This window comes from Strix uralensis, chromosome 4 (genome assembly GCF_047716275.1).
Source record: "Strix uralensis isolate ZFMK-TIS-50842 chromosome 4, bStrUra1, whole genome shotgun sequence".
In the NCBI taxonomy this organism is placed as follows: Eukaryota; Metazoa; Chordata; class Aves; order Strigiformes; family Strigidae; genus Strix; species Strix uralensis.
Window position 1 is genome coordinate 108,946,415 of NC_133975.1, and position 20,597 is coordinate 108,967,011.

Sequence of the window (20,597 nt, forward strand, 5' to 3'; positions counted from 1 at the left end):
ACAACTTTCTATGTAATCCCGCCACTGCTCCTAATATATGAATGGCTTATAAATGGTGGTCCCAAATATTGTAGCTGAAGGCAGGAAACCCATTTAGTCCTCTTTTATTCTGTGAGCTGCCACTTAAGTGGAAGAAGCTTTGGCACTTCTAGTACATAATGTGATGAATCGTATGGCGGCTTTTGCTGTTTGCATGGAACATTGAATGACAAATCCTAGTGTTTGTGGGGGAGACTGTGTACTGTGTGTGAGTAAGTTGGACACACACTATCAGAGTGTCCAGGTTTTTTTATAACATGCTTTATTTGTCCTCTGGTATCTATTACTCCTTCACAGGAGCTATAACTTGTTCTTGGCCCAAGTGTTGCAAGTGAATTCTAGGGCAGGTGAGTGCTCTTTATAGGGCTGCATGCATGATACTGCTAAACAGAAAGAGAAAAGGGGGTCTGGATCTGCACCAGACACTGGTGAGGAACAAGGATCTCCAGAGAGGTAGAGTGCTCTTAGGCTGATTTGTTCAAACACAGTTTGTATTTCTTATTCATAAACTTGTCAGCCTGTGTTTCTGACAAGAATAATAGCTTTGTTCTCACTGGATTTTTGGCTGGATTGTGTAGTACTGTATGCCCCCAGGGGAGGGATAGGTTTCCGATGGGTTTAGACTTATGCTAAAATGTACTAGTTACACAAATTGCCCAACACAACTAACCCAAGGATAAAATTCAAAACTGGTCCTGCTGTAGATAACTTAGATGTCTTTTCACTGTAGGCACAGAATGGCTGTCATATGCAGAGGGTCTTGATGTATGTGGTGGTTTAGTCCCTGCCGGGGTCTGAGACCACGCGGCCGCTGCCCCTCCCCCACAAAGGGAGTGAAATACAAAGCCCCGGGGCTGAGATAAGGAGAGGTTTAATACAACAGTGCAACAGCAACACAACAAACAACAACAATAACAATAACAGTAATAACAATGAACAGAGCAAGATATCTACCGATACAGCAGTGAGAGCAGAGAGATCGCATAACACACGTGCTCACCGACTCTCCCCGCTGCCGTGCTTGGGCGCCGGGATGTGATGTCAGCATGGTATTGAATAACCCGGCTAGAGCTCCCCCCCACTGCTGGGGAAACTTAACTCTATCCTAGTGAAACCAGGACAATGTACCAGCACCCTTCAGTTTAGAAAAGAAGCGGCTAAAGCAGGAGGTGAGGTAGATAGTTATAATCAAGAGTGCTGTGGTGATGCTGAATAGAGAATGTTTATTCATAATATTTTATAAAGCGACAGGTAGGGGATACCCAATGCAATATATTCAGCTGCAGGTTTTAAATGAGCAAACAAAAATACTGTTTCGCACCACATTAATTCTAGTTCCAGAAGAGACCAGACAAATTCAAGGAGGGAAAAGTCCATCGAGAACTGTTAAACATTTTGATCATGATGCAACCTCCACCTGTCTGTCATTGCTGGAGGATGTTAAGAAGGGTACTGTGAATTTTCTTAGTTCCTTTGACTCTTCCCTGAGTACATGTGCTTGGCTGCTGTCAGAGGCTTGGTCTTGGTGTCTGCCCTGCTCTGTTACCGAAACTCAACTTGTGATGCCTGGCAGCTGTTACTGACAGGATTGTCTGGGGAGAATGCATTTTGAATTGGAATAATAAAATCATAGAAAATGGGATTGGAAAAGGTCTCAAGGGCAGCTAGTCTTTCCAAGACAAGATCAGGTGTATCTGAAAAATTGATGAGAAATACTTGTTTAGTCTTTTCTTAATAGTCTCCAATGCCAATGGCTAGCTCCCAGTAGCCAAGTTATTCCAGAGCCTCACTACCCTGTTGCTACCAAATTTTTCTAACATTAAACCAAAAGTTCCCTTTCTGCATCATAAGTTTCTTCTCATTCTATCTATGGTGAATATGGAGGACACTTTTTGGGTTTTTTTCTGCTCGCACCTGCCCTTCAGAAGTTATACAGCTATGTATCTTTGTGTGCTCCACAAGACTGTGAACACAACTGGCTGAATGGAGATGTATAGGGGTGCTGTGCAAAATAGCAGGGAGCAAATCCTCTATTTCCTCCGATGCTCAGGCACCTAGGATGAAACAAAAAAAGCTTCATCCTGGAGTGCTTGGGCAATGTATCTAGGCAGTTTAAGTGAAGATGAACAGATTCTTTGGAGGGCACTGAGTAATTAAATTCCAGTTGGATTTTTGCTAGTAGTAGGCTACAACTGTTGACTTTTTCCCCGGCAATGTAGCCAGGGCCCTGAGAAACGTACATGAGCATATTTGTTGGGATATGTGGGAGAGGATGGTACTTTCACTGAAAGCTGTGAAATCAGCAAGCAGCTTTATCTAAGAATAGTAATGATACAGAGTTAATTAGACAGATTATTATGAATTTGTTTCTCTAAGATTTTTTCCGTTGTTTTTTTTTACTCTTACTGGAGCTAAGTAACCCTGTGCATTCATTTCTGAAAGCAGCAGGCATACTTATTCCATCTATACCATGTTGATATGACTGCACTTTTCTAAATGGCCAGGAAATTGTAGCGAAACCATAGTGGCTTGCAAATGTCTCCCCAGCTAGCTATAGCACACACTCTGCCTGAGTATCTTGGTTGCCGGAGAGGAGAAAGCTTGGCCCCTTGAAGTAAAGGATCAGTTTTCTTTAGTAGATACAGGATCCACTCAAACTTCATATGCTTTAGCGGGTGACATATGTGTCATTCAACTTCACATTTGACTCTGTGGAGAGGGCAGGCTGCCCACAACATTAAGGCACACAGTATGAAGAAGTGCATTGTAGGTATCAAATCACTGTTAATCATTCAGATAAGATTTGAAATCAAATCCCTTCACCTCATTTAAATCAGGAGTGGTTTAAAATCATATGGCACTTTTAGTAGAATCAGCCAAGTTTCATTCTGCCTCTTTAAGTAGTTCTTACTGTTCTAACTCTGACAGGCTAAACTGCTGTACGGCATTCCTATAAGCTGTTAAACATCTGTCTCTTTCACTTCAGAACTGGCTGTATTTCAGTACTGGATGAATGATTCTTATATTCACAGCTAATAAGTGCTTTGGGATCCCAAGTATTAGCTGTGCAAAGGCACAGTACCACAAATGTCTGCAATTCTATGCACCATATCAAGTGAGTACTATTCCTGAGAGACTGAAGCCTAAGAGATCCCATAGGACAAAGGACACAGAGAAATGTAATTGATTGTAATGAACTTGTTTATGTATGTGTCACCACTTGTCTCTACTGAATAAAATCAGAAGTGTTCAACACTCCATTAACACAAATTACAGGGTCCTATTCTTCTGGAGTGAGACAATAAGGCCTACACCTGCTAGTACTGTGAAGTTCTTCATGATCCCAGTGTGCAGCTCAGTGACAGACATCATAGGCTCGAGTGGTCTTGGATTTGTTTCAGTATCCTAAATGTTTAGTGAATTAAATAGAATTGGTCAAATTTACTTCTGTGGCAGTTTCATTGGAATCAGTGGAAGGATACCAGGAATGAAGGTGAAATCATGACACTATCAAAGTAACTGTCAAGTCTTTTATGAATTTAATGGAGCTAAGATTTTAACCTAGTTAACCATAAATAGAACAATCTTCAACATGCCTATCTCCTGTGTGGGCATGGGCACTACAGTGATGTGCTAATGCTTGAAACTGGTCTCATTACAGAGCCCATCTTTACCCAAGCAAATTGTTAGAAGTGGTTCATACAATGTAAATGCTATTTCTTTTTATGTTGCTGTAACCCTTCCAGGTGGCTTTGAACCACTGTGGAGAAAGATAAGGAATCTGCACAGTTTTCACCAACAGCACTGGGTCCATAACAGCTTGACAGAGGAGGTGAAGTAGGACCATGTGTTTACCTTTTTCTTATCAGACCAGGTTAGGGTGGAGTGAGACCACCTGACAAATCAGCATCTGGAATTAACACTTTGTTTAGTGAAGTATCAAATTAATGAAGACTTTGCTTATTGCAATTGAGTGGTTTCCAGCTCAGCCAAAATGCAGCTCTTCATCGTATTGTTAAAATGTTGCATCAGAACTCAGTTAAGAGGAAATCACCCGGTTCTGAGTCACCAGCTTCTCTTACTACCACATCGCAGGAGTCCAGGCTGGCTCATCACATATCTTTTGAATCATTTCACAGGCTGCCGTAAATACATCAATCTGTGGTCTCTGAACTGTTTTCATATATATCAGTAAGTCAAAGTAAGTGACTGAGAGTTCCCAATCAGTCATGCTTCTGCCAGTGAAATTGTACCCATTATCCATTGTCTGTATTTGCAGCATGATGAGAGCCAAATCTCCTTCAGAAAAGCTTTTTTAGGTGTCAGTAATTTCAGAATAAGGCCATTTTCCTGTCTAAAGGCAGAATCTCCTCTTATTGGGAGTGAGTCTCCTATGACAAAAAGATGTCTCTGAGTGTTAAAACTTTTGTCCTCCTCTCCCCAGTTTCTGCAGGCTCCCCAGTGCTCTCCACGCACTGGCATTCAGAGAGAGGGTAACCAGAGACCACTGGAGGGGGATGCTGGAAAGCTTGAGGGACTCGTAGCACAAGACAGTACTATTCACTTCTAGGTGCTTATTTCCACTTAACCTAGGATGCTTCTACCTGGCAACTAGTTTGTGATGTGTGAATTCAGTCAGTGGCTCTCAGTTTAGCTGTCAGAAGACAGGTGTCCACAGCCCATCAAAGTGGGGAACAAGATTGAATGAACCATGGAGGTGGGAACGAAAGGAGGTCTCTTCGGGTCAAGGTGATTTGTACTGGTAGGGCTGGTGTGCACAGGAAGTCTGTGCTGTCCTTGTCTTCCAGTTGGAGAGAGCGAGAAGTGCACTCTCATGACACCTTCCCTTATTGCTAAACTTCCTGTTAAAAATGTTAGAGTTAAAAATACCTCAGATGTTTCCTCTACAGGCAGGGGAATTATGTGAGCTATAATAATGTTTGCTTTGTTCCTCCCGCTCCCCTTCATCCTCCTCCTTCCCCTTCCACCCCACCCAGATGGCTGGGGCTGCACCAGACAAAGGCAGCAGCCCTGCTGATCCCTCTTTCAACCCAGCTATTAGCATCAAAGAACAAAAGCAAACAGCACCGGCTTGCAGCTCAGCCCTTTACAAAGGAGCAATAAATGGACTCGTGTATAGGATAAAGCAAACTCTTCCTTGTCTTTTGTTAAGAGGCAGACCTTTCTGTATTTGAAGTGCTCTGAGCTGAAGAAAGTGGAGAAATCTCCATTTGCACGGCAGTAAGTCCCATGGTCACTGGGCTTTTTGTTAGCCATGGGTTCTGCATGTTCCCTATTTAATCGGAGAACACTGTACCTCCTCAGTCCCTGTAGGTAGGAGGTCCCTGGGGGAAGGAAGGTAGTGCTAATGGAAGAGGAGTAGAGTGGGAACATGTTTTAAACAGTCCTTTTGAAAACAGACCAGAAAAACATGAAGAGAATTTGAGAGAACGTCTCAGATGACAGGGTCTGAAGGAGAGTCAGCTGAGCTCCCCAAATCTGGTCACTGCCTATTTGCCATCTCTATCTTCTACCTTTCTTGAGGCATTAGATATCTTCTAATTGTGGAGTCACCAGCCATAAGGTACTGCATCAGAGGTTCCTTATTAAGGGTCCCTTTTGTTGATATATGCAACCCCAGTTTTAATTGTGCACCACAGTGGAGTGAGTGGCACACCACACTGCAGAGGTGTTGTGGGGTTTCCCATGAGGACTTGCATGGCAATTTGAATTGTATGCCACAGTGGTATTTATTGTGGGGTCTTTTTTGAGGACTGACTGGCGCTATGCCATTTTTGTTTTCACAAAGCAGTGCTTTCACCATTTGAAAATAAGCATTTGCCAGCAAATACCACATGGGGGGGTGTCTGCAATACAAGAAACTCCCTTTCTATTTAGTATGGGAAGTAACACTAATGACCTGGGCTGCCACATAGGTAAATACTGCAAAAGTGTCACAGAGATGGAAACAGTGCCTTTTCTAATGCAACTAGTGTATGCAGAAATCGTGTTGGGTGGAGACTTTCCAAAAAAAAAAAAAAAAAAAATTTCCCTTGCTGTCTGCCCCCTGTTACTTGCCATTGATAAACTACCTTTTAGAGATTCTTGTGTAGCTCTTAACACTTCGTTGTTCCCCTTTTTAACAGCTTCATGACCTGTTTAATTCATGCACAGTTAAATAAGTATTATTTCAAGCAGTGTATCAGTTACAGCCCACTGCCTCTTCTCTTATTTGCTTAATGTGTTTATCACTTGCTCACCCTTGGTTAGCTCTTTCCTTTGCCCTTTCTATCTGCTGATCCTTTTTATTCCCTAAACGTCCCACAGATTTCCTCCGGGAGCACAGACACCCTGGTGAGGCTGCCTGCTGTTCCTGGGCCCCCGAGGTAGCCTGGGCTGCGTCTGTGCCCGCTCCTTTTTCAGGCGTGCAGGGAGGCTGAGAGTACAACATGGGTCTAGAGCTTTGTACCTGCTTAGAATAGGCTTTGGGACAGATGCTGGATTATCAGAAACATTTGCAGTACCTTATCGTGTTCCCTTCTTCCTCTTCTGAAATTTCTGTTCATCTTCTCTGACTGCCACAGATTTTCCTCAAGTCCTAGCTGTGGACTTGTAAATTCTTTGGCATCATGCTCACATTCTGCAGTGTTGTTTAAGGGTCTGCTCCTTCCTTCTGCCCCTGCTCTCACCTCCTTTTGCCTTCCATCCTCAGTGCATACATTGTTGCCTCACCCTTGTTTTCTTTTCCTACCTAAAAATAATTACTTTCAGGCAAACTTTCAGTGCTAAGTGTCCTTCCAGGCTTGCATGCCAAGACACAAGTTCTTAGATACAATTATGTGTTAAAAGAGGAAAGGCAACAAATAATAAGTCATCAGATCTGACATATATGTTTAGTAGAAGCTATGGAAATTAAATGAGTTGATGCAACAGTCCCTCCCCTCTTTGTGCATTGTCTTATTCCTTAGGGAAGGATGGCTTGATATATGTGTGATGTATCACAGGGACTTTTTCTCAAATGATTCTGGAGCCATTACAAAGTGATAAACAAGAAGCAACAGAAAGTGATAAACAAAAAGCAACATGCACAAGAATCACTCACCACTGAAATGCAAGTGTCTGGGGAAGACAAGTGGCACCAGTTCCACAGCAGCACAGCTGATTTGGACAGGAAGGTGAAATACTGATGGAAACTGGAGGGGATATTCAGGGAAGGAAGATACATTCTTAGACCTTGGTGTGTAGGCAAAGCACCCAGCATGTCATGCTCCTATACTTGTGGCAGAAGTGGTCTGGGACCTGTAGTAGTCCAAATCATTAATGCATTGCTTTGAAGTCTTACTGGAAAGATGATACCTGTAGCAGCACAATGCCTGAGCAAGGTACAAACCTCCAGGGAAGAATGCTACCTATGAACCTGGCCCCACAGTTTTCTCAAACAAAATAATTTTTTTTTCTTTGGAGGGCTGGCTTGGGAGGAAAGTATTGATATAGTCTAATCCCATGAGATTTCAGGGGTTCTTCCCTCATGGTGTTATGATAACTGTAGCTATTCAGAGCAAGACTAAACTTGGGATGTTAAAAAAGTTATGAGAGACATTTTTTTAAAGTACATTCTCTGGGATTTGTGGGCTCTGCCCAAAACACACACTACATTCAAAGATATGCCTTTTCTGTGATTGATACTATCACTTACATAGTCTTGCTCCTCTCTTTTTTTTAAAGGACTAATTTATTCTTGGATTTATGCGATTGATTCTGAAAAGCAGTCTTATGTCACAAAGAGAAAAAATACCGAATGACATTTGGTCTGAATTCAACATCTTGTGAAAAGACAACATGTGGGATGAGCAAGCCTCTGACACTCCTTCTCCTCCACCCCTGTTGCTGTCTGCAATAAAGGATGTTTTGGGAATGATGGACAGGAGGAATGAAAAGGAATGGGCTCTTTTCTAGACTTTGGGACTATGCTGAGTGTCTTACACCTGGTCATAAATTCACATGGCCCCTCATAAAAGGGGAGCAGGTTCTTTTATTTTTTCTGAAAACTTGCTTGAATTTATGTGCAATAGAAACCTACTGCAGGCAGGTTGTTTTTTGTTTCTCTCTTTTGCATTTGTGTGTGAAAAACAGTAGAATATTTTAACCAATATTCTTACAGGAACTGACGTGGCTTGGTTCTATCTGATTCCAGGAACTCTCTCTCCGGACAGATATGATGGTGGATTCACTTTTACATGCACAGTGGAGAGGGAGCCAGTGCCTCCTCCCTTGCATGGCTGGGTGCTTGGCTGCAGATGGGTGGCCTTCAAACAAACCTAATTACTTCTGGTTTTGCATGAAATTGATTTCCATGCAAGGATGTTGAGTTGCTGTGTGCATCTCTAATGGCTTTTTTCTCTTCTCTCTCTCTCTCTCTTTTCCTTTTCTCCCTTCTGCTTGCCATGAAAACACCTCGACAGATGTCAATCATATTCCAGGTAAGTGTTGCTTGTGCTGAGATGAAAGGCTGCTCTTTAAGGAGTGGTGGTGCGCAGTTACCAGGAGCATAAATCTCAACCTGCTTCCTGAGAGTGTACAGAACAAATCTTTGTACTGGACATCACAGGGTCTGGAGTGCAAAGTCTTTGCTAAAAGGAGGGCTTCGTAGTAACAAAGGTCACAGACTTCCCTCTTCAGAGGTTACATGGTGTTGGTCAGTTAAAGGGATGTTTTCGGAATGAAAATTACATTAAAAATGGTTGCTTGTATTGCTAATTACCTGGCATTGAACATTGCATTATATACAGTTTATTTCTGATACATCTGTGTGTAGTCTGTCATACAAATCTAGTTCAGTCATTTTCCTTCTCCTACTGCAGTCTACTCCATTTGCTAGTCCCACTGATAACCTCTTGAATTTCATTTCCACTAACAAAGAAGGTTGTTTTATTTTAAAAAGCAGTGAGTATCTTTCTGGCTGAATGTGAATGTGTGATCTTATTTAGGTATCAAAACTTTAATCCCTGACGGGGCACAAATTATTCATATAAAAGGAAAAAACAATGTGTGTTTTATTTGCTTTTTTATTTGTGGAGTTCTTCCACAAGGAAATATTTTACCACAGAGAACTCCAAACCTCCCTCCCCAGATTGCTCTCTCATTGCCAGAAGGATCTGAATCCCCCAACTTCAGCTACAAGGGTTAATCAAACTAGACCACCTTATGCTGTGGTCCACATCCTGTTGCCACTGAAGCTTAAGAAACTAATTTTTACCTCATGCTCAGGCAGCTCCACCTGGTTTATCATTATGTGAAATGGAAATGAGAGCCTAGGGAAGCAGCTGGCATTGCCCTGCCTGGAGTGGGATGATGGCAGAGTCAAGGCTCTTTTCCTTCTCAGCTTTCCGCATAACTTTTGCTAAACCCGACCTGGACCTGGAACGAGTTCTCTGTTCAATTTGCTTCTTTTCTACACTTGGATAATCAGATTTTGTGAAACACTTCGGAGAGATGCAGTGAGGGCCAGCTGCTTGGGTAATTTCCCTGCATATTTAGCCTTTTGGCTTCTCTCATCAGTCTCCTTTTTGTTCTGCTGAGGTCCTTTGCATTCTGTGCGCATCTCAGCTGGCAACAATGGGGATGGCAGTGGCCAAATGGCAAATGTTGCCTGGCATGTCTTGGAAAGAGAGATTCTGTGAACTGTAACATTGAATCTTTTCAGTGACCCACAGGGCTGAACATGTACCTTCTCTGCCCGAGTCTAAGGTGTCCAGGAACTCCTGTCTCCTCTCGTCTTAGCAGGATGTGATGGGACATGCACCAAGGACTTGGGATCACAAGTCTCTCCACCATGTCCTGAAGCTGTTGGTGTCTGTGGCAGAAAAGGATGGTTGAATTGGGAAGGCATGGCCTTGCTCTTCTCTGCCAGTAGGACTCATGATATTATGCCGCAAATGAGTGTTGCCTCGAACAACATCAGGGCCATCTTCAAGGCCTGCACAGTGTGCAGGGGACAACGGCATCACTAGTAGGGGCCCAAGCAGACGTGGAGCAACCAGGACAGGACCATGCTGCTGTTACTGTGGGCATCCTGGAGCGGTCCATCCTTCTGCTCTCTTATTCTCATGATTTATATGCTTGGACGTGCATTTTTTGTTCTCCCCATCACTCATACACGTGTTCTTTTTCTCAGGACTGCTGTGTGCTTTCTCATGTGAATTTCTAGTCACATGTGAATGTGCTTTTCCATGTGCTCTCGCACTCATCTGTATGTTTTCAGTCTAAAAATTACCCATACCTCGTTATTGGGCTCTGTAACTCTTTACTCCTAGGCAGTCTAATCCCTCTGCTCGGCTCCCCCTGGGGAGGACACTGGCATTACTGTATGACTGGGCAGCGATGTGGACCACCAGGAGGGTTTGAGTGTGCACTTCCCCTATGCCTGGCTGTCCAGAGGCTTTCTTCCTATTTGGCCATCCAGCTGTCTGTATTGAGAGGAGAGAGCCCTGAGCCCCTGTCAAAATGGTTACTTAAACCATCTTCTGTTTGCAAGACAAATTAGGAATTTTATGAGCTAGTGGTAACTATTTACCCACAGGCAGCAGAAGGGCTATAAAGAGCCCATTGATTAACTGAGTATTTTTTATTGTTGAATAGACTGATTAGAACGAATTCTCTGGTAAGAGAAGGTAGCTGTGAATAGTCTGGGGCTGGCCGCAGTGGGGACCACAGGGCTCTGCTGGGTACAGTTGCTGCAAGGTACAAAGAAGTTGGTCTTGTTCAAAGTAAACAGAAATGTGTAGTATGAGTGTTCCCTGGCTTCAAGGTCTGCTTGTGAAGAAGAGGCACTCTGGCAACAGGGGCTGGTGTGCTATACTCCTTTCAAGAGCCAGCTGAAGACCCCATCTGGCTTATTTCACAAATGAAAGGAGTTTGTCAGATGTTAGCCCAGCTGCACAACAAATCTTATGTTCCCAGTCACAAAATAACACCACCACATTGTAAGCAGCAAAGTCAAGTATTTAGAGCATGGCCCTGGAAGTGGGACTGTTGCTGTCTGTACTCAGCTGGATCACTGACTCACTGTGTCATGTAGAATAGAAATAACTTCTCCTTTCAGTACTTGAGTTTTCCCTTTGCGGTTATAGCTACAGCCCCACCTCATCTTCACAGCATGCTTAGAGATCTTGGGCTGAACATAATGGAGGTTAAGAGCCTTATTACAGAGGTTAAGTGCCTTGGCTGGGGAGTGGTGTGTAGCACAGACCAGAATGGATGCCTCTGTCACCTTTGCACAATATCTGCCCATTTCTTTGCACCTCCTATGCTTTGCCAGTGGTCTAGGTTCTGAAAGACAAAGTGTTGGGAAAAGATCAGTAGATCAGGGAGCAAGTGATATGCTCCTTTCTCACTTCATTTTTTTTTAGTGGAAGAATATATGCAGGAGAAAGAACTAAGCATGGGTCCTTGTTATTATGGTGACTGGTGTTGATACGTGGGGGGGTGTCAAAGTTTAAATAGTGCTTTTCCTGTTCATGCCACACTTTACCCCCTTTGTGGGAAAGATCTTCAGTTGTTCAAGGGGAGGAGGCCAAGAGATGAAGTTTTGCTGTCATGATTTTACTGCTGACTAGAATTTGCATGTAACTAAATGGACACAACCCAGTAGAAATGACCTAATTAACTGGGGCCCTGAGGAAAAATTAGTCCTTGTTTGCCTGAACAACTCCTTCATAAGGATACAGAGATCCTTGAAGGCACAAGCATACTAGTGCTTTTTTGATCCAGGTCTTTAATCTTTCAAAGTCCATCTTTTAATGCTTCTTTCCCTTCTTCATCTGAGGGCTGCTGTTTCAGTCTGTCTCCCTAACTCCATGTCATAGGGTCATTTAAGCAGTACCTGTATGCTGGCTTCTGCTTCCTTGAAGCTGAACTCCGCTTTTTGGGCATGCAAATGTATGAATTGTGTTTCAGCCCATCTGAAGTTTCTTATTTGCAGAAGGTACTAGGTCAGAGTAAGAATCCACCCATACTGTATCTTCAGTGCTGTACAGGCTTATGTTCTTCTTCATAGGTGCCACCATTGTTTTCATTCTTGCATGCTCTTTGCACAGGCACTGTCCCCAGATCAGATTCTCTTCCACTGACATGTGAATGCTTTTCAGCTCTGTGCACACCCATTTGCAACAGTATGGCAGTAGTGATCACTGGGGTCAAATCAAGAATTCATCTAGCCCAGAAATGTCTTTTTATGAAAGTAGATGCTTTGGAAGAATCTTTAAGAAACTATGTTAACATTGGTGTTGTCCTGATAAACCTTTGTAGTTTTAAACTTTCTGGCCAGATACTGTATCCATATTGTGGTATTGTACAGTCATTGATGGATGTATTTTCTTTGAACATGTCTAGTCTTTGTTTTTCTTCATCCACTTATATTTTTTATTTCCACAGTACCCTGTGATAACAAGTCCCATTGTTTAATCATTCAAGTGTGGAAAGTACTTCCTTTCACTTGCTTTTATACGTGTTACTTGAGAATTTCATTCAGTGACTCCTACTCCTTGTGTTCTGACAAATAGGAAAAAAAATATTCCCTGTTCACCTTCTCTGTATTATTTGGGATTTTATCTTTTTCATATATATTGACAGAGATGTCTTTTCCAAGCTGAAGAATTCTTTTCCATGCCTAAGAGTTTTTCTTTTCCCAACTTGGGCACCAACTTGTGCATCAGATCGGGTGCCCTGATTTGCAGTGATACACATCTTCTTATGGGTCAGCCATAAAATGCATTTACCCTCAGGTCTTGCTATCTGCACATCTTGCTGTCTTGCTATCTCTTGTGCATGTGGCCATCTCTGGGAACATTTGCAAGTTTATTTTCATTCTTTCAAACACTACCATGTTTGTAGCCCTCTCTATGTGAATACTTCTATGAATATGCCATGTGTGATGTCAGAACACTGTTTCTGCCATGGGAGAAAGGAGATAGATAGCATGGTTTGATCGCTATTTCTGCCCATAAATGTTGGGGTAAACGACTTCCTCCTTGGCTTCTACCTCGTGTTCTTATTCCTTTGATTACTCAGAGTAGGTGTCACTCACCCTCACTCACTGCCCCCAATAATGACAAAACCTATCCTGGATTGTACAGCAGAGGAAGCAAAAGGGATGGAAAAGAGGAGCTAGCACAGCTGTCGTGTGTAATTGGATTGGAAGTGGGCCTCCGGCTACAATAACAGAACTGCACTCCCGGCTGGCCTCACTGCTGGGGCCTGCAAGAAGCCCCTTGGCTGTTGTGCATATCATGATTGAATCAAACAAAAATGACTGCTTCCCAGCCTGTGCTACTGCTTTACCCAGTTAGAAAAAACAGACACCATGTATGCCAGCAGCCAAGGAATCAGGTCATCCTCTTGGCAAAGCTGACCTGTCTAGCAGGTAAAAGGTCTAAACTAGGCCTCAGAATGATTTTTCCTCTTCATCCATTCTTCTCATCTCTCAAGACAAGGGTTTTGCTTCTTCCTCTGAGTCCCATCCTTTGGCCCTGCTGGAATGCTGTTTTGTTGGCACTCTTAGGGAGTCTTCCTTGGTCTTTGGGTTTTAGAAAACCTCAAGATACCTATTTTAAGAAGGACCACATGAGAGATGAGGGACTTGTCAGCATTTCTCCCTAACTAGAAAATGGAGCTGGGGTAGGAGGCTCAGAGGAGGAAAAAAAAAGCCTGTTTCTTAAGGAATTAGTATTTTTAGCAAATTAGGAAAGAAGGTGTAAACAACAGACTCCATCACTCATCAGAGTGCTCTTCTCTATAGTAGATGTAATTTTATTTTTGGAAGAATCCCTGGTTTGCATGATTCTTTTCTTCAACTCTGCCATAAAGGATTTGCATGCATATTCTGGACCAGAGGGCACAACGCCCTGCCTCAGACATACATTGCAACTGTCCCTGTTATTGTTTGAATGGGTCATGGAGCCCAGTACCCAGGAAAGGCTCCTCTGTGGGCAGGCCTGTGCCTGGGGAGAGCTGGGCTGCTGCTGCTGCCTGGGAGTCTCTCTACCCATTCATTAAGAGCTTTTGGGCTAATCATCTGACAGCATCATTAAAAGGGAAATACTGAGGCTGCCTGCCTTAACAGAGCAATTCAGCAGTTCATGCACACCCCTAGAGCATGGGCCCAGTAACATGGGACAAGCTATAATTAACTAGATGAAGGAGTCCGTCTTTCTTTGTTGCTGCAATCAGTTGTCACTCTCAGCTGTGTTTTGTGCTCTCCCCACCTTCTTAGGTTTTGTGGCTTGTTTTTTCTTTTATTTTTTTTTAAGTGCTGGGGGGAGCTGGCAGTAAGGATGAGGTTCAAATTGCCTCCAAGGTTTCCTTCATTTTGTCCACCACCCTGAAAATTGTCCCTAGTAAATCCTTAAAGATGAGGACTGCTCTTTAACTGCATTACTCTTTCATATCATTGTACTCTGAAGCTACTTTAAAAAATGTCCTTCTGGCTTCATAAGAATCCAGTGTTGGCCCTTGATACTTTGTACAATTAGAGCCACTTAATTTTACTATTTTGATATAGAAAGCAGATGGTTCACAATTTTTAAAAAATATGTGGTACTTTGAAATGTTACTTTGAGCTCAAGGGAGATTAATATTAACCTTTAAGAAAATAATACTGATTTGATAGTAGGTTAAAGAAGTATCAAAAAAACCTCCCAGACCTAAATAGGAAGAGTCAGTTATGGCAGGCATAAATCATGGCCAGGGAGCAGAGTTTATATGTCTGTCTGCCCTCAGCAATGGACATATTATTTTAATAACAAACCAAGGTTCTGAAGAAGCAGGCGACTTTCTCTTCACATTACTGCTGAAAGTCTGAAGAGGCTGACCACAAGCAGATGCTTATAATTATCTAAGAAACCTGTTGAGAGCTTTGTTCCAAAGCCATGCTCTCATCCTCACTGTCACTCATGTTTGAAGTTCAGGAATAGCAAGTCGCCAGATTCCTGACTTTGACATAAAATTTCTTTGCAGGCAGATAAGCTATTTATTCTGAGGTTTTCCTAAACCTTTTCCAGAGCACTTGCTACCCACCGTTTTTGTGGGGCAGCAGTTGTGCCCAGACAGTAGATTATTATAAGAATGACTAGACTGGTTCAGAAAAAGCACCCAACCCCTTGACCTTTGTGGCTCATGCAGATTTGTGTCAACCTTTTTTCCAGTTCTATACCGGCTGGGTTTGCAGCCTTGAGGCTTTAATTGGGCTTTCTTGTTGAACAAATCTAAAATTAAAAGGAAAGCATGTTTCACCTGTATTTAGGTGGAAACTCAGATTTTCATATAGGATTTCCCTGGAATGGGATGGCTTTTGGCACAAACAGTGGTTGTATATGTGAATAATGTGCTTTGGGGCCTGATGAGTTCATCTAGCATCCCAAGCCTGTTGAAAGCTTTGCTGGCCTTTATGGTTGATGCCTGTATAGCATGGTTTTCCCCACTGTTGTAGCAAAATCTGGTCTAGTTTGCAGGTCTGAACAATTCTTACACCTCTTGCATTGGTTTGTTGGATGCCCTATTAGTTTTTTGTAGTCCAATTGCAAGTGCTACCCCATGTCACCTTGAGATGACTTTTTGAAACTGATGTAAAGGTGAGTCAGTGGTGTCAGTTCATGTTTTCCATGTTGATTTTACTGTGACTAATTTGAGGCCTTTGTTACACATGCCGCAAATGTCACAGAATTTAGATCTCAATGGTCGAAGGTTTTGGTTGTTGATGACATTTTGTTGGAGATAAATACACTTATATTCACTCCTATTTTAAATTGCAAGGGAGGAAAATTTTCAGATGAGAAAACTGATATGTTATTTCATTATTTATATTATTATTCTATCTAATAATGAATCTGGAATTCTGTTGGTGGTCTCTTTGTTAAAATAAGATCTGTGTTGATGGACAACTTAAGAGATAATACTGGTTTTTTGCTATATTTCCAAGTCTACCCTCCTTTTTCTTCCCCTTTTAAAAAGGAAAAAGTAGCATTTGGCGGGAGGACACATTATTTTTCATTAATCTCCCTACTTCCATTGTCCAGTTGGGACTAGAAGATCAAGAGGTACAAACAATACCATAGCTGCTGCTGGATTTAAATTTGTCAAGAAGCAGAAAGAGTCAGAACATTTCTTAGGGAGACTTTCTTTCCCAAGCATTTGAACCAAGGCCAAAGTTGGGGGCCAGAACGGTGGGTACATTTGTGGGCACTCCTAGACTGCAGACAAAGGGCTTTAGGCTGCATCTGGGTGATGTGCCTGACGGATAGGATACACAGCATTGGCTTTCCACGGATAAGGACGAAAGGGGTGTTGATGTTCCTGACATTTTGAGATTTTTATAGGTCCTCTGTGGCTGGTAGAGATAGAAGGGATCTTCTTACAGTGTGATTCGAGGTGTTTAATGCAGGCTCTTGCTTTGAACCCTCTCTGGAGGTTTCTCTTTGTCAGAGTCCTGTCTCCCCAAGTGGACAAGGCCCCTGCCGTCCCCAGCAGCTGTACCTGTTCGTCCTGTGCCTCTTAGCCATGATTTTTCTTCCCTGTGGTGTACAAGGGCTGAAGGCTTGGGACCCCTATCTCCACTCTGGGTCTGATGTCCCCTCCCTGTTCAGGCCAGCTTCAGCTGCATGTCATACTGCCACCTTCTTGACTTTTCTCCTTTTTCACCATTGCTACAGGATCTCTGTGCTTTGTAGGTCCTAACAATTATACTTTTGTCTTCTTGTCTTTTACAGTGCCTTTTAGTGACTTTCAAGTGCCCATTTGGACAGAGCTAAGATTTGCCTATCAAGAATGATGGGGTCAGGGACCATAAATAGAGATGCAAATTCAACCCATGCTACTAGCCGAGCAGAATGGTTCAATGAAATTGTATCTTGTAATTTAGACCAGAAATATGTCCTACAGTATCAAATCTGCTATGTTTATTTATAGCTAAAAAAAACTAAAAAAAAATCGAAACCTATGTTGTGTTTCTGATTATTTTTCTAAATCCACAATAATCTTCAAGAACATGAAGATATTTGCATTCCTTAGACTGTACAATTATTAATCCCCTTATCTGGCTTGGAGTTCTTTGTGGGTGAACATATTCTTGGGATGATCTGGATTTTAGATTTCTCCAGCAGACGCAAAGGAAAAATACAAAAGAGAGAGAAATAAACAAATTCAAACTCAGCATGCAGCTTGTTGAAAATTCTCATTCTAATAAATTCATTTGACCTCTCAGTCTCCGTGAAATTAAAAAAGTCACAGCCCCGTTTGATTAATAAACTGACTTAAGATAGGGTGTGTGCGTGGGTGGGAGTGTGTGTGTGTGCATGTATCAACATCCCTGCCGTACTAAGTGCTGTGAGAGGTAGGCGATATGGAGAAGGAATTGAGCTAAGGGAAGAAGGTCAAGGAACCAAGTATGAAAGGGGTCACTCATGGCTTGAGTGGGTAGGACTTGATTTTTGTTATGTTAGTTCTGTGATATCACATGTCAAAAAATTAACTAATGGGTCAGTTGATGCTTAATGGATTGGGCATGGATTGGGTATCCAATAGTGTCTAAATGATATTTGTATGAATACGGTTGGATTTACAACAGTAAACATATTTGAAAATTGGGGGTAGAAATGGATTTTAATTGAAGCAAACAAGGTTTATGCCAGAAAGTTATTGGACAGACACTGGAGCAGCCCAAGTGACCACCACAGCCCCATCTACAGAGCTGACAGTGACTGTCACTGCTGAGGGGATCTGTGCTGCTTTCTGGCTTTACCTTGAATTATGAAACCAAAGAATAGCTTTAGCTCTAGAGCTACAGAGTAACACACTGCCCTCGGAAGTCAAATCTCCAGTTCTTCCCAGAAAGGAAATGGAATAGTATTAAAAATAGGTTACAGGTAATTTTTTTAGTCCTTGCCAGGTCTGGTGTACTGGTGTCTAATTAGCAGTGTTGATTGACTCCTAAAATACATGCTGAAGCCACCACATTCAAGATGAGGGTAGCTTTGTGTGTGTGTGTATGCATTTAGCCCAGATGTTTCATCTGAAGCAGATGTGGTGGGATCATGGCCTCCCTTTCACTGACCACTACAGCCTTGAATTTTAAATCTTTAGCTGAGGAGAAGTTATTTCTGTAGCTCTCCAGAGGAGTGAATGATCCCTGCAGGGCCCCTTTGGAGACCTTGGCTTTCCAAGCCCGTTTAGCCATACACCAGTGTGCAGTGCCTCTGGCGTCACTCCCCAAGGAATATGATGAACCTCAAACACAATTCTACAACTACCTGCAGGTTTTTCCTACCTGTGACAGATGCTCTCCTGCTCAGCATGGAAAGCAGCACCTATGTGTGCCCTGTGTGTTACACCCATACTTGGTCTAGTTCAAGTATGTGAGCTCCAATCCTGAGAGGCATTGGACTGCAAGCAGTGTGCATGGATATTGCTGTTGCTTTTTCTGTTATGTTCTTTTTTTTCTCACTTCCTTTCTCCCTCTCTCTCTCTCTCTCTCTTTCAAAGGCCTCTCACACCTGATGATGGGTGAACAAGGTAAGTCCTTCCACTTTCTCTTTGTTTCAGTCACTGATCAGGAAATAGCTTTGTCCCTGCTGCTTTTCTGAGCTGGGCTTTGCATGACAAAAGCAACTAAGTCTACTGGATGCCAGTCAAGCCATTTGCATTTTCACCTCTGTGTCCCATGAGCCATGGCTACTTGTCAGCCTGGGACTCAGGTGCCCAGGAGGGAGCATGAAGTCATTCCATGGACAGTGAAGGGGTATGCTTCCCCCTTCCATGCAGCCCACCAACTATTTTGTCTTGCCATTTCTTTCTTCTTGTGCCAGCTGTAATGACTCCCACTTCTGCCTGGTAAATGTAGACCTCAATGTTGGTCTTTATTTTTAAGAGTACAATTATTACAAAAAATATGTTAATAGCCCTCATGGCATGATCCTAACTCATTATGAATCCTGAGGAAAATTGCATATAATGGCCTGTAAGTCCTGTGTCAGCAATTTAAAATATTCAGATATGCACAGAGCAAAATGGTTTAGAAAAAGAACAGGGCTAACCCCAGGTTGGGCTACAAATGGGATCTAGGCCTGTATCAGAGCTCACATTTTAATATCTCAGCCTGGATTCTGTTACAGATCTATTGACTGTGACATGATGGGATCATTAGTCCTATTTTGCACTATGGGGGTGTAGAGCAAGAAGCTGGTGAGAAGAGGGGTGATTCTGCTTTCCTCTGACAGTGTTGGCATCTTGTTGACATAGGTACGCAGGGAGGACTTAGCAGTGCTGGTGATGCATTCTAGTCTTGTGAGTGCAGGAGTGAAATGGTTGAAGACGTAATGCAAGGGGTGTACACATGGTGCACTAGGAAGACCTGACCAAATGTTTGTCTAGGGGAGAAAGTACGAATTTGACTCTAAAGCCTGATGAGGCTTTCCTAGACTAGATGTACACAATAGTGGTTTTGTCCTTCAGTGAACACGTATATGAGGTTAGGCAGTCCAAAGAGTTAATAAGATAGAATGTAGTGCCTGTGAAGGCTCAAGAGTAATTAGGTACTTGAATAAAAGAGACATAATTTCTGTGTGTTGTCTCAGTGAAATGTAGAGAGGCTTAGGACATAATCAGTTTTTATTCTGTAGTTCAAGGCAAATGTCTGCTCTGAGGCCGTGAAAGCTTAGGAAAAAATCAAATGTGAAGTTGGGGCTCACTCTTCAGTTTCTGTACTGCTTAGCATCCCTATGTGATGGAAAAGGTAGGAAAAAAGGCCTCTTGAGTGCATGTCAAGACGATGATGTTTGGCATGTGGAGCATCTGGCTAAGCTCTAGGAAGCACTGAGCTCCTTCTCTATCCCACTTACTGTTCAGCTGGACTTGTAGCTTGGGGGTCATGCTGCTTGAAGGAGCATCCTGCAGACAGGTCCCTTCAGCATGTCCTAGTTGCCCAGGATGCCGCTGAGTATAGCAAGCCATTGGCAGAGGAAGGATGATGGCATGTTGGGACTGATCAGCACAGTGAACTTTCATGGCCACTTTTAATCTCAGTAACACTGAACGTATTTTTGTAGCAGTCTGTGATTTAGCACTGGATTATATGAACAGATGCACTTGGCTATTTAAATTACAAGTTGCAACCCAGCTGACTCGTGAAGACTTGCATGACCTATTCAGGCCTGTATGATTTTCATCAGCCCTTTCTATACTCCCTTGCCTGACAAAAAAATGTGAAAACTATTGGGTTCTGGCAACTTTAGCCACCCTTATTTATCCATGGCGCATCAAGGAACAGTGGCTTCTCTTTTCTTGCCAACCAGCTTACAGATATTCCTTTTCGATAAATATTTGCTCTCTATAAAAACATGATGGATATAAAATATGCAAATGTATATGTGTGAGTAAATATGCAATGTCAACATTATATACAAATACATTAGCTCTGGTAGGTGAAATGTGTTTAGCAAATATATTACCATGAGATTTATTTTTTTTCTGCCCTACTCTGTTGTTTCCCTTGCTGTTTTGAATTTGACGTG

The 20,597-nt window shown here is 42.6% G+C and overlaps 1 protein-coding gene across 1 annotated transcript in view; it reads left to right on the plus strand.

Annotated features, from left to right (window-relative positions):
• NRXN3 (neurexin 3) overlaps positions 1 to 20,597 on the plus strand; it is a 1,036,119-nt gene that overhangs the window by 76,454 nt on the left and 939,068 nt on the right. Inside the window, exons 3-4 of the mRNA XM_074868521.1 lie at positions 8,502 to 8,519; positions 18,571 to 18,600. Of these exons, the coding sequence (XP_074724622.1) occupies positions 8,502 to 8,519; positions 18,571 to 18,600 (48 nt within the window). The remainder of the gene's footprint in view (positions 1 to 8,501; positions 8,520 to 18,570; positions 18,601 to 20,597) is intronic.